Here is an 11,542-nt window from a genome sequence, read left to right on the forward strand (position 1 = left end):
AGGAAAGAAAAAAGACAAGGAAAGAAAAGAAAAGAAAACGTGGTTTACAGCATGAAGCCAGAGGAAAACTGAGGTTCCAAATATCTTCTCCAGTCTGACTCAACAGATAAAAATTGAATGGTGCGTCAGGATCCTCGCATCCAGTCTCCAGAAGGATAATTTTACCCTCCAAGAGACCGATCACAGGGAAAGTAAAAGTTTCCTGACTCTAGCCACATCAAGCCCCACAGGGAACACAGCTGCCTTGGCCACAGACTTGCTGGGTTGTACATCAGTGACGCTACCCCATTATCTCAGGACCTTCGATCCCACCTTGAAATCCTATTTCATAGAAGTCATTCTCCTCGTGAAACGTAGCAGAGAGGAAAGGAACATTAAAAGTGGCAAAGGGATTTAAAGAAGCCATGTCCCATTGCACCATGCCCTCTGCCTTAGTGTCTCTGAGGTTTTCCATCAATCGCAACTCACGATGCCCAGCACCCTGCACAGCAACCCCTCTCCACCACACCTCTCGGCCGGGGGTTGCTCAAGTGCAGTGATGGGGACTGCTGAGCACAGATAAATCACTGCCTGCCACACCCAGTAGCTAGGGTCCCAAAATGGAAAAACACCTGCAGCATTGAGCACCAGTGACAGAAAACAGGAGGTAGAGAGGACGGAAAAGGACATGAGAGCCAGGAGAACCTGGTTGTGCGCCTGGGCCCTGGGCTCACAAAAGCCACAATGGACAGGCAGACCTTCTTAGTGTGTCTTTCCAGAGACATGACCAAACCATGCCGAAAAGGAAGACGACGGTAACGACTGTCCAGCTAACAAGTTTTAAACAGGAGAAGTAGAATTTCTCATATGGTCTTACGGTATTCTCAATGGCATTCCCAGATTGCAACCTTCTCCTTACAAAGTACTGTTACAAGCTCTGGTTGCCTATGAAAATAAGATGGTGCTCAAGTTGGAGAGCCCTACAGCATCCATGCAACCAACCCAGACACCTTCTATTTTAGCCAGAGGAAGTTGGGGAGGGTGAAGGTTGCAATTTTCATGCAATGGAAGACACTGAGCTAGGTAGGTGGAGAACCGTAAGATGGCCAGTCCCGCCAGAAGGCTAGGAACTGCAGTACAAGGTTGGATGGGAAGGCCTCTGGATACAGGAAAATATAAATGGTCTTCCTCATCACACCCACTGCAGACAGAGGCAAGAGGCCCCCAGGCTGACTAATAATTTATCACAAGGTAACAGTGTTCTCTGTAGCAACCACTCCACGTCCAGAGCTGCAGTGATGAAGCCATTGCTCACTGCTGCCACCAGGCACAAAAATAATAAAACGATAGCCAAGATGATGGCTCTCTTATCAGTCACTGGAGATCCTGGAATCATGTCATCTCCATTCATCTCTCCTGTGCACTAGATGGGTCCCAAGACTTCGAGGTCTATTCCTGTTGGGTGGTTCTGGAAGCTCCTACATCATGTTTACCCCTCTAGCTGCCCCCAAGTGTAGAGGACACGGGTTATCTCCTGAGGGTAAAGAGGTTTCTTCTTCTCAAAACAGATGCAAATATTGCTAAGGCTCAGTGTCAAAAGTCCCCCTGCCTGCCCCTGAACTTGCCTGCCCCTCCTCTGCCCACTCTCTGCCCATGTCAACACTGGCATGAACACTGTATCAGGCAGGCACTTGCATTTAGCATCCCTTACACAGAAAGTTCTACTTCTCTAAGCTAACACCTAACGACCATCAGAGCTCACATCCATCAACTGGCTGTTCATTCCAGGCATTTTTCTAAATGTTTTCCATCGTGCTAGTTCCCACTGTGACCCTATGAAGTAGGTGCTTTTGGAATACCCTCCCGACAGACCAAAAAATGAGCTAAACCTCTACCAAAAGAGGTCCAAGTCCTAGAACTTGTGGTGAACATCAGCATCAAAAAGAACATAGGAGACAATTATATACTATCAGGCAGGTGACTTTTTTGTTACGACATTTTATAATGTGACCTTTAAAGTGGCATTTCATGAGAGAACCCCTACCAGGATAGCAATGAAACGAATGGGATGTGGCAGAAAGAATCCTGGATAAGGCACCAAGGCAGGAACTGGTACAAGCCCCCCCACCCCACCATGAGTTACTGAGTATGGTGTTAACCCCTCTGAGCCTCAATTTCACCATCTGTAAGATGCAAAAAGTGTCATCTATTCTTTTTTTTTGTTTTTTGTTTTAATTTTTTTTTAACGTTTATTTATTTTTGAGACAGAGAGAGACAGAGTATGAACAGGGAAGGAGCAGAGAGAGAGGGAGACACAGAATCTGAAACAGGCTCCAGGCTCTGAGCTGTCAGCACAGAGCCCGATGCGGGGCTCGAACTCACGGACCGTGAGATCATGACCTGAGCCGAAGTCGGACGCTTAACCGACCAAGCCACCCAGGCGCCCCTTTTTTGTTTTTTTTTAAAGTAAAGCTCTACACCCAACATGGGGCTCAAACACATGACCCCAAGATCAAGAGTTGCACGCTCTTCCAACTGAGCCAGCCAGGTGCCCCAAGTATCATCTGTTCTTTTTTTTTTTAATTTTTTAATGTTTTTATTCATTTTTGAGAGACAGAGAAAGACAGAGAATGAGTGGGGGAGGGGCAGAGACAGAGGGAGACAAAGAATCCAAAGCAGGCTCTATGCTCTGAGCTGTCAGCACAGAGCCTGACGCGGGGCTCAAATCCACAAACCGCAAGATCATGACCTGAGCCAAAGTTGGACACTTAACCGAATGAACCACCCAGGAGCCACAAGTATCATCTATTCTAACTCAAGATTGAACAAGAATCTATGACTAGAATCTCAGTTTTTAGAGTGAAAGAAAACATAAAAATAATTTTATACAAGAAAGAAATGAGGCCTCAAAATATAGATTAAGAGTCTCAGCTAAGGTCATAGTTACATGGAGGAAAGACCGAGACCCAAGCTGATTCTAAGACCAGGGATCTCTGCCACAGTTAGAACACATTCTTGACTCTGATCTCCTACATCCCCACCTGAAGTCAGAGACCAGATTTTGAGTCTTGTCACAATCACTATCTGTGGCTCTTCAGTCTAGTCATTTAACATTTCTGAAGCCCTCTTTCTTCACCTATAAAATATATGGATCACAAATACATGTGGATATATCTCTCTACTATAAATCTGCACTAGCACAAGACAGAATTAGGGTGATGATGACAACTGTTATTACAATAACTACCTGTCATTCCATCCATCCTGTGGAGGGACAAGTAGTCCAAGGAGAGGTCAGGAGAGCATCAGGGATGCAGCAGAGGTCAGAGCACCAAATCTTGGACCATCTACTTTGGCCAGAGGAAGGCAGAATAAGCAAAGATTATATTTTTCATAGGAATGATTTCAAAGAGTAAAAAAACAAAAAAAAAACAACAAAACAAACAAACAAAAAACACCCAGAAATTAAGGGAGTACTTACTTATCCAGGTGAATTTTAGCTGATTAATGTGTCTACAGGGAGACAGGCAAGCAGAAATAGTTTGGGGTCATATATGGCAGTATGTATTGAAGGCTCAGGGTCAAGTAACATGAGCCTGTGGGAGTATTTTATAGTGCACCCCTCTTCTGGCCAGCACCGTGTCCTTCCAGTTCCATGCACAGAACCCTACAAAGGGAGACTAGAATGCAGAAAACACATCTCTTTCCACTTTCCAGTCCACCTGGGACAAAGACACAGGTGGAAATCTCCTTCCAACACAGAGCCCTTGCTATGGTGAATACTAGGTTCCCGGAAAAAGGAGAGATGGGGAACTAAGGTATTTTGTTCACCCTGCCCTTCTGTGAAGATGCAAATGTTCAGGAGATAAAATTCCCGACTGCTCTCTTCGTTAGCCTTATTCCCCTGGCTGACATTTGGCCATTGCCTATTGGACCTTGGAGCAATGGGGCAAACTTTGAGTTCACAGCTCCGGAGTCTGGCCAGCCACAAACCTCTCAGTATGGAATCTCATCCTTCCCACCCACCACCTCCATCTTCGATAGCTTATACTATGGGAAGGACGTGTGCTAACCTTCAATTCACTCGACAACAATTCATGAGGCATCTCCTATGTCATAAGAACCCTGTGAAAGGCACTGGAGCTACAACAGTAAACTAGGTACCTGCCCTCAAAGTGTTTTCACGTACCAGTCATCAACCACAACACTAACTGGTCACATCTTATTGCAGATTAAGTTAATCCAAATAGGTAAATAATCGTTTGTATATAAATATGCAAAGTGTTTTATGGTGATTCTTTTGTTGTTTGTGCTTTTTGGTTTCATTCGTTGCAATTTATTTTCCCACATTCAAATTCATCTTCTAAGGTGGAAGCCAAATCTGAGAATTTGCAAGTTTTCACAGCTGGTCTTTAAATGTGTCATCATGGGGGTGGTACGGGCAGGAATCCCGAGTACATTCTCTACGTGGGAAACACGTACCTCAGGACTCTCTCTGACAGGGATGAAAAGGGAAGATTCCCAGGCTGCAGTTGGAAATGTTACACGGCCTCCTATTCCCACCCCAAGAATTCGAAGAGCTCAGCAGCAGCAGCAGCAGAGGCTTCACTGCGGGACAACAAAGACGCCGTCATGTATGTTGTAAAGGAGATGTGAGTCAGTGAAGGAGGCAGAGCTACCGTTATGTCTCAGGAATAATCTGGTAAGTCTGACTATGGCTAAGGGAATGGTGGCCTACCAGGATGAAAAGGCAGGCCGGGAAGAGTTCACAGAAACCCTCAAAAATCAGGATGAGCTACTGGGTTGTGTTTTTGGTCAAGATGGGAGCCACCAAGTGTTTGGGGGACTCTTCAGAGCTAAAAGCTAGGAGAGGGAGGCTAAGAACATCAACCAATCAAGAAGTCCTGAGATAAGCCCACGAGACCTGGCCTAACTCAAAGGGCTGTGAACATGTTACGGGACATGGGAGTTGCACCACCATTCCCTCCCCACCCAAGACATTCAGTAAAGTTCTGGAGCTCTGCACGGGGAAAGGCAGTCTTCCAGATGCTTCCAGGTGAGTAGAAGGGATGGCAGAGACAGACACCCCTGATGCTCTTGCCTTCACTGCCCCTACCCAACCCTTTTCTAGTTTTTTGGTCTCCATACATTTCTAAAGCAAATTCCATCAGCCAAAAAAAAGTTTATGAGCATGCATCCAAGCATATGTGCCTTTATTTAATTACTTGCATGTACTACTTTACTAATACATTCTGTATATCATAAAATATACACACACAAAAAAAACAGGAACTAAAAGGATGAAATAAAAGTAAATGCAAATTAGAGTTGCCCCACTTTTCTCTGCACATTCAGTGGGTCATTGTGCACACAACTCAGAGAGGCAAACACCCAATGTGGAGACTACCATGCTAGGCACTGGCATTCAGGACCCACCTCCTGGGTGAAGAGAGAGGAAAGGCAGGATTATCAAAATTAAGAACTACAGCAAATTTATTTTGTTTTCCTTCTCTGTCTTCTGTTGGCCAAAACCTAAAAGCATTTCCACATCAGACAATTCCTTTTAATTAAACATTTAGCAAACACACAAAATCATGGGCAGGGCCTAGAATGGCACAAAACTCATATATACCCTCAGCCTTTCATGGGACCACATTGAAAAGGCTGGGTGGAATCAGTCATAAGCAGGGCACAAAAGAAGGGAATGGCCAAGAATGGCAGACAAAGGAAAGAAGGAAGTTCCAGATGGGCCAAATTACTGGGCTGGAGTGGAGAGACCGAGCTGACAGCAGAGCAGTAATAAGGAGGGCAGTGGTGTGTGGGATGGTGTGGGACAATCTATGCCACCATTAAAAAACACTTCAGGTTGACCACAGAGATAACCGACAACCATTACAGGTCTCTGTAAAGAGGTACAGACCAAAATGATGCTTGGAAAAATCTGTTATGGCTGCTCATACAGAAGGTACGAGAGGTCTGTGAGACAATGAGGCCACCATCCCAGCCCACAGTGGTTTGGGACCCAAACTGGGGACCTGGAGCAGTGCAGGAACAAAACAGGGTACAAAAAAAGCTAATGCAGCATGGAAGGAACAGGAAAGTAAGAAGGAAATGAAAAGAGAAAAGGACAGTGCCCAAACTTTGGGGGTTCTAGCCACTTACAGGCTTATCTACTGGTAGTGGTAATTGATACTGATAACTTGAGATAAACCCGCCTTTGTCCAGAGCTCTCCAAAGCCTGGTCCTCAGGGCCTTTCTCAGCTTGGGGCTGCTTAGCATCAGGATGCTGGAGTGCAGACAGATACCTGTGTAGGTCACCACTTCCCAGGCCCAGCGCCAGTGACCCTGGAAGGTTGCGATTTTCATAGTAACGACAATCAGGGACAGAAAATATGATGTATAGAAGACAAGGAAGAAGGAAAGTGACTTCAGGGCCATGATATGAGCCTGGGTGCTGGGACCACATGGACCCAGTCTATGATCCCTCATCTGCCCCAAGTGCCGATGCAGGGAGCACATGAGCAAAAGCGTGGACGCCAAGAACAGAAGGAATGGGATCAACCACATAAGCATTGCATGAGGATGAACAAAGCGCCAATAGCTCTGTAGTCTATCAGCCAGGGTCCTGTTTCCTTGGGAATTCTGGGAGGCAGTCACCTGCACAGGAAATATAGTCCCAGTGGTTGATGAGATGACCACCAGACCAGCCATGAGCAGGGAGCCCAGCAGCAGCCTGGGCACTGACTGAGAAATCCTCCACCTCAGCCAGGAGAAGACAGGGTGGGAGAAGATGGAGGTCTTCACACAGAAGACAGCAAGCCAGGCGGTGAGCCAGGAAGAGAGAGTGTTGAAGAAGCTCCAGAGGATGCTGAAATAGTCCATTAGGGAACGAAAATCAAAGAAGGTGAAGAGGTTGTTCAGGATGGCCACCCATGCAGGCAGAACCGGGAGGCGGCCAAGGAGGCCACAATCATGTCACTCGCGGGCAGCAACCGGCATCGCACCCACTCCCTGCCCAGCACAGTAACCATGAAGCCATTCTGCAACATTGCAGCCAGTGACTCCAGGAAGAAGATGACCGTGAAGATCAATGCAGGTGAGGGCATCCTCTCCAGGAGGTTCTGATCAAACTGGGATGCATCCACAGGGAAAAACGGCTTCTCTGGCCAAGCCACCCTATTGAGACCAGGGATCCAGAGAGCTCTCTCCTTGGATTCATGCAAAAGCCTACCTGCCAGCAAACACCTCCAGTCCCCCAGGATTTGAAAAGAGGATCCCTGTGATCTCTCTTGGCGTAAGAATCACTCCCAGCTCAATGACTCCCTGTGTCTATTTGCCTAACCTGTATTTGCCTGTTCCTTACCAGAGTCCAAGGCAGGGAGATATTAACAGAAGAGAGGCTCCAGGGGTGATTGAAAATACTCATACTTTGTACTTTATTTCTTAACCATACTGTTTCTTTCCTAACTTTTCCTTAAAAGATGCTCTAATCCTTGTTTGGCTCCCCCAACCAAAACTTCCTGGACCCTTCATGCCCCTGTTTGGTATTTTATTCAGTAGCCTGTACACATTACATTAAGGCCCAAATCTTGAATGGGTGGAGTAAGAAGTTCTTCATATGCACAAGCACCAGGAAAAGGCTCATTTTCTCTTCCACTGACTGTTCATGCTGCCCAGAATTTCACTGGAGGCTCTATTTTGAAGTTTGAAGAGTCTCCAGTTAAAATGTGACCTTCCCCGACATGTTAGCATCAAATCTGTTAGCCATTAATGTCTTAGCTTCAATGTGCTCGGCAAACCAAAATTAACTCTTTTCCAAAGAAGGTAAGTCGTGAGAAGAAGAGAAAGAGAAGGGAAACTGGGAGAGCAGATCCTGAACAGACACAACAGGAGGCAGGGAAGCAAGAGTCCGGATGACAAAAGGAGCTCAGAATGAGCCCACTGGGTGGGGATTTGGTGGGGAGGGGACAATAAGAGAATAACAGGCAACCTGTTAGGAACACCTCGCCATTTACAAGGTGGTTGCACACATTACATTTTGTCTCCACCACCAACCACACAGGGACACTGGTTCAGATCAGGGAGCAATGAAGAAGAAACCAACTAAGGTGGGTTTTAAAGGGGCAAGAATGCTTAGGAACACGAAAAAGAAAAGAGCCAAGGGAGGGAAGGTGCCTGGGTGGCTCAGTTGGTTACGTGTCCGGCTTTGGTTCAGGTCATGATCTCGCGGTGAGTTCGAGCCCCGTGTCGGGCTCTGTGCTGACAGCTCAGAGCCTGGAGCCTGCTTTGGATTCTGTGTCTCTCCCTCTCTCTGCCCCTCCCATGCTCATGTTCTGTCTCTGTCTCTCAACAATAAATAAACATTAAAAAAAGTTTTTTTTTAAAGAAAAAAGAAAAGAGCCAAGGGGAAAGAAGGAAGAGAGGAGGGTAGAAGGAAGCAGAGGTGCAAGTAGAGGAAGAGGGAAAGGAGTCTCCCCTTCCAATATCAAAGGTCCTGGAGCCATGGTCCTCCCCAAGGCCACTCACAATTGACATGGTCTCACTTCAAGACTCCACAGTGAGAGGTCTACTGTGAAAGATGAAAGACAGTAACGGCGAAGATAAACATTTACAGAGACCTCAGGGAAAAGAGGTTTGGCTCCGTCTCAAATATGGCATTTACTTGAAGGGCTGCTTCCATTTTCTCAAAATATCGCCACAGAACAGATAATCCACTCTGATCAATGGTTGTGCAACACGGCTTCAGTGACTTGATTTGGTTCTTTGCGTGTTTTTCCCCAGGCTTCTCCTTGAAGACGGCAGCCCTGAATGGCTCCTGCACGTTTCACAATATTGTGGCTCTTCTTGGAATCCTCTGGTGAAAGGCCGGCTTCATGATGTCATCAAGAAGCAAGTTGAGGCCATGGCACACACGCCCTGCTGGGATCACGTGTAACCGAGTGTCCCCGGCGCGCTCACAGTCAACCTCAGGACTTCCCCAGTCATCAAAGCAGATCCTGTGCCAGAACTGGTTTTTCTCAGGACGCTTCCCTTTCTACGGTTGATGGCACTACAAGGTGACGTTCTCTCTTGTTTCCACACTCCTCTGCAAGCAGGTGGAGAGGGTGCCCTTCCTTCCACCGGCACCCCTTCATCCACCTCTCAGGGCTCCACAAGATGCATCCTAGAAAGGTCCTGCGTCCCATGCAGAGTCGGCCTCCAAAGGAGGCCACAAGCAAAACAACTCTTTTCATTGTTTTTGAGAGTCTTTCCGATGTGCAACCCCAGTCGAAATACGAGGTGTTTCTCACCAGTTTGGATCACGTTTCTGTTTTCTAAAGGTGTCTCTTGCCTGAAAATAAAACTGATGAATCCTTTTCTGTAGCACAACTGGGAAAAAAACTTTAGCATGATGCCTGAGTCCCCTGTGAAATTATGCTGGTGTCAACACATAATGGCAGGACGATTCTGAAGAGACCTATTTCCACTTCCTTCATTTTGACTCGACACTAGTATTGTTTTGGCTTCTGTTCATTAGGGAGGGTTTTTTTTTTATTTTTTCTTATTATGTTAAAAAATGCGCTGAGTCACCTTACTGACACGTGAAAATACATATTTCATTTAACAGCATTTGTCAATCTTGGTGTCCATTCCCCACTGGACCTTTGAGTGACCTGCGGTGTGCAAATACTTCCAGATTCTTCCATGGTTTCGACAGGTAATTCATGGCCTGTGCCAGGGAAAGGTGGAGCAGGAAGGAAATAACAATGTTTTTAAAGGCTAGACTGTGCATAAACACAAAGATAAATCATGCACGAATTTAATCATGATTTCCATGCATAATAAACTCCCAATAGTTTTCTGGCCCCACAGGCCCCTTCTCACTCATTCAGTCAGGTAAATATTCTTCAGTGAAACATTGAATCTAGTGGCAATCCAGTGTAAAGCGGAATCTTAGCTTTCTAAAAGTAAATCTGAGAGCTTACATCTTCAATTATCAAAATGTGAAAAAATAATTAAATATTGCTTAATTTTCAGGTAAATTTATGCACTTTCCTCAGAAAACAAAAAAAAAATAGCATTTTAAAGCTATTTTTATAAAAAAGTTCACCTAGGGGCACCTGGGTGGCTCAGTCGGTTGAGCATCCAGCTTCGGCTCAGGTCATGATCTCGCGGTGAGTTCAAGCCCCGCGTCAGGCTCTGTGCTGACAGCTCAGAGCCTGGAGCCTGCTTCAGATTCTGCCTTTCTTTCTTTCTTTCTTTCTCTCTCTCTCTCTCTCTCTCTCTCTCTCTCTCTCTCTCTTTCTGCCCCTCCCCCACTCACACTCTGTCTCTCTCTCCTTCAAAAATAAATAAACATAAAAAAAAAAAGCCTGCAAGGAGGTTCAGAGTCCAATTTTATTCAAGTTCAAAAAATCTTAGAATAGTCTTTTTTTTCTCTGACATGCACCATTTGAGCAACGAGGAGCAATAAAATTAATCTCTAAAGGGATAAATCAATGCTCCTTCCATAATGCCATAAACTTCACTCAAATGTCCAACATCTGCTAGAGGGATAGATATGCTCAATTCCTCAATCAGAGGTTTGCAAACCATGCCTTGCAGGGCGTTCTCATGGTAGAGAAGGGGCAAGATGAGAACTGAGAAGTGCAGCCACAGGCTCTCACCTCCACTTCCAACAGAGCAGCTTTGCCTATATCTAGTTCATATATGTACACACACACACACACACACACACACACACACACACACACACAAGTTCTGTGTGAGATCTCAGTTAAAGACAAGCCTCCAGGGGTGCCTGGGTGGCTCAGCCAGTTAAGCATCAGACTTCGACTCAGGTCATGATTTTGTGGCTTGCTGCTGTCAGCACAGAACCTGCTTTGGATCCTCTGTGCCCCACCCCTCTCTCTGCCCCTTCCCCACTGCTTCTCTCTCTCTCAAAATAAATAAACTTAAACAAATAATAAGATAGGACTCCACTACAAAAAGCAAATTTGGAGCTGATGTCCTAGATCAAAGATCATCAAGAGGAAAAGACATTAAATCCCTGCATCTTCTTTTACCCCTCCCCAAACTCTTCTAAATTGACTGTACAGAGATTTTTAGAAACTACTTTTCAAGTCTTCAATCTATATTAACACAATGAGGGGAGGAAGAAAAAAAAAAACAACACTGGAAAGTAGATGGAGGAGTAGCCAAAAACATAGCAGATCTGAGAAAACCAAATCCTATGTAAACAGAAGGAAAAGTCAAGAACTAACCTGACTTTTACTCAGGATTTTCAGTACCAGGTGCCTCTGGAGAAAAACTGCTAGGCACTGGTTGTAAGTCAGTTTAAGATTCAGATTCCCAGATCACTTCTCCCCTTTTGCATAACTGGGCAACCACTCCTCCCCAGCCCTAGGGAAAGACTGGAGGCTATTCTCCAGAAAGGGCAAAACAGGATCTTCTGGGTGAACACCAAACACATCTGAGGCAAGGGTGCACTGAAAACAGACACCATCAGCTAAACAAACATTCTTCCCTCCCTTGGCTTCCAGAACACCACCACCCGGGCCTTCCGATTCCAGGCGATTCCAGG

At 45.8% G+C, this 11,542-nt stretch overlaps 1 protein-coding gene across 1 annotated transcript; it reads right to left on the reverse strand.

Moving 5' to 3' along the window:
- On the reverse strand, positions 1 to 1,390 carry TAS2R60 (taste 2 receptor member 60). Its single transcript, XM_058723999.1, is given in 6 exon segments — positions 1 to 725; positions 728 to 772; positions 775 to 933; positions 936 to 965; positions 968 to 1,180; positions 1,183 to 1,390. Coding segments are annotated over 6 exon segments (927 nt in total). The 3' UTR covers positions 1 to 453.
- Positions 1,391 to 11,542: the final 10,152 nt, after the last annotated feature.

Source organism: Neofelis nebulosa, chromosome 4 (assembly GCF_028018385.1).
Source record: "Neofelis nebulosa isolate mNeoNeb1 chromosome 4, mNeoNeb1.pri, whole genome shotgun sequence".
NCBI classification, from domain to species: domain Eukaryota; kingdom Metazoa; phylum Chordata; class Mammalia; order Carnivora; family Felidae; genus Neofelis; species Neofelis nebulosa.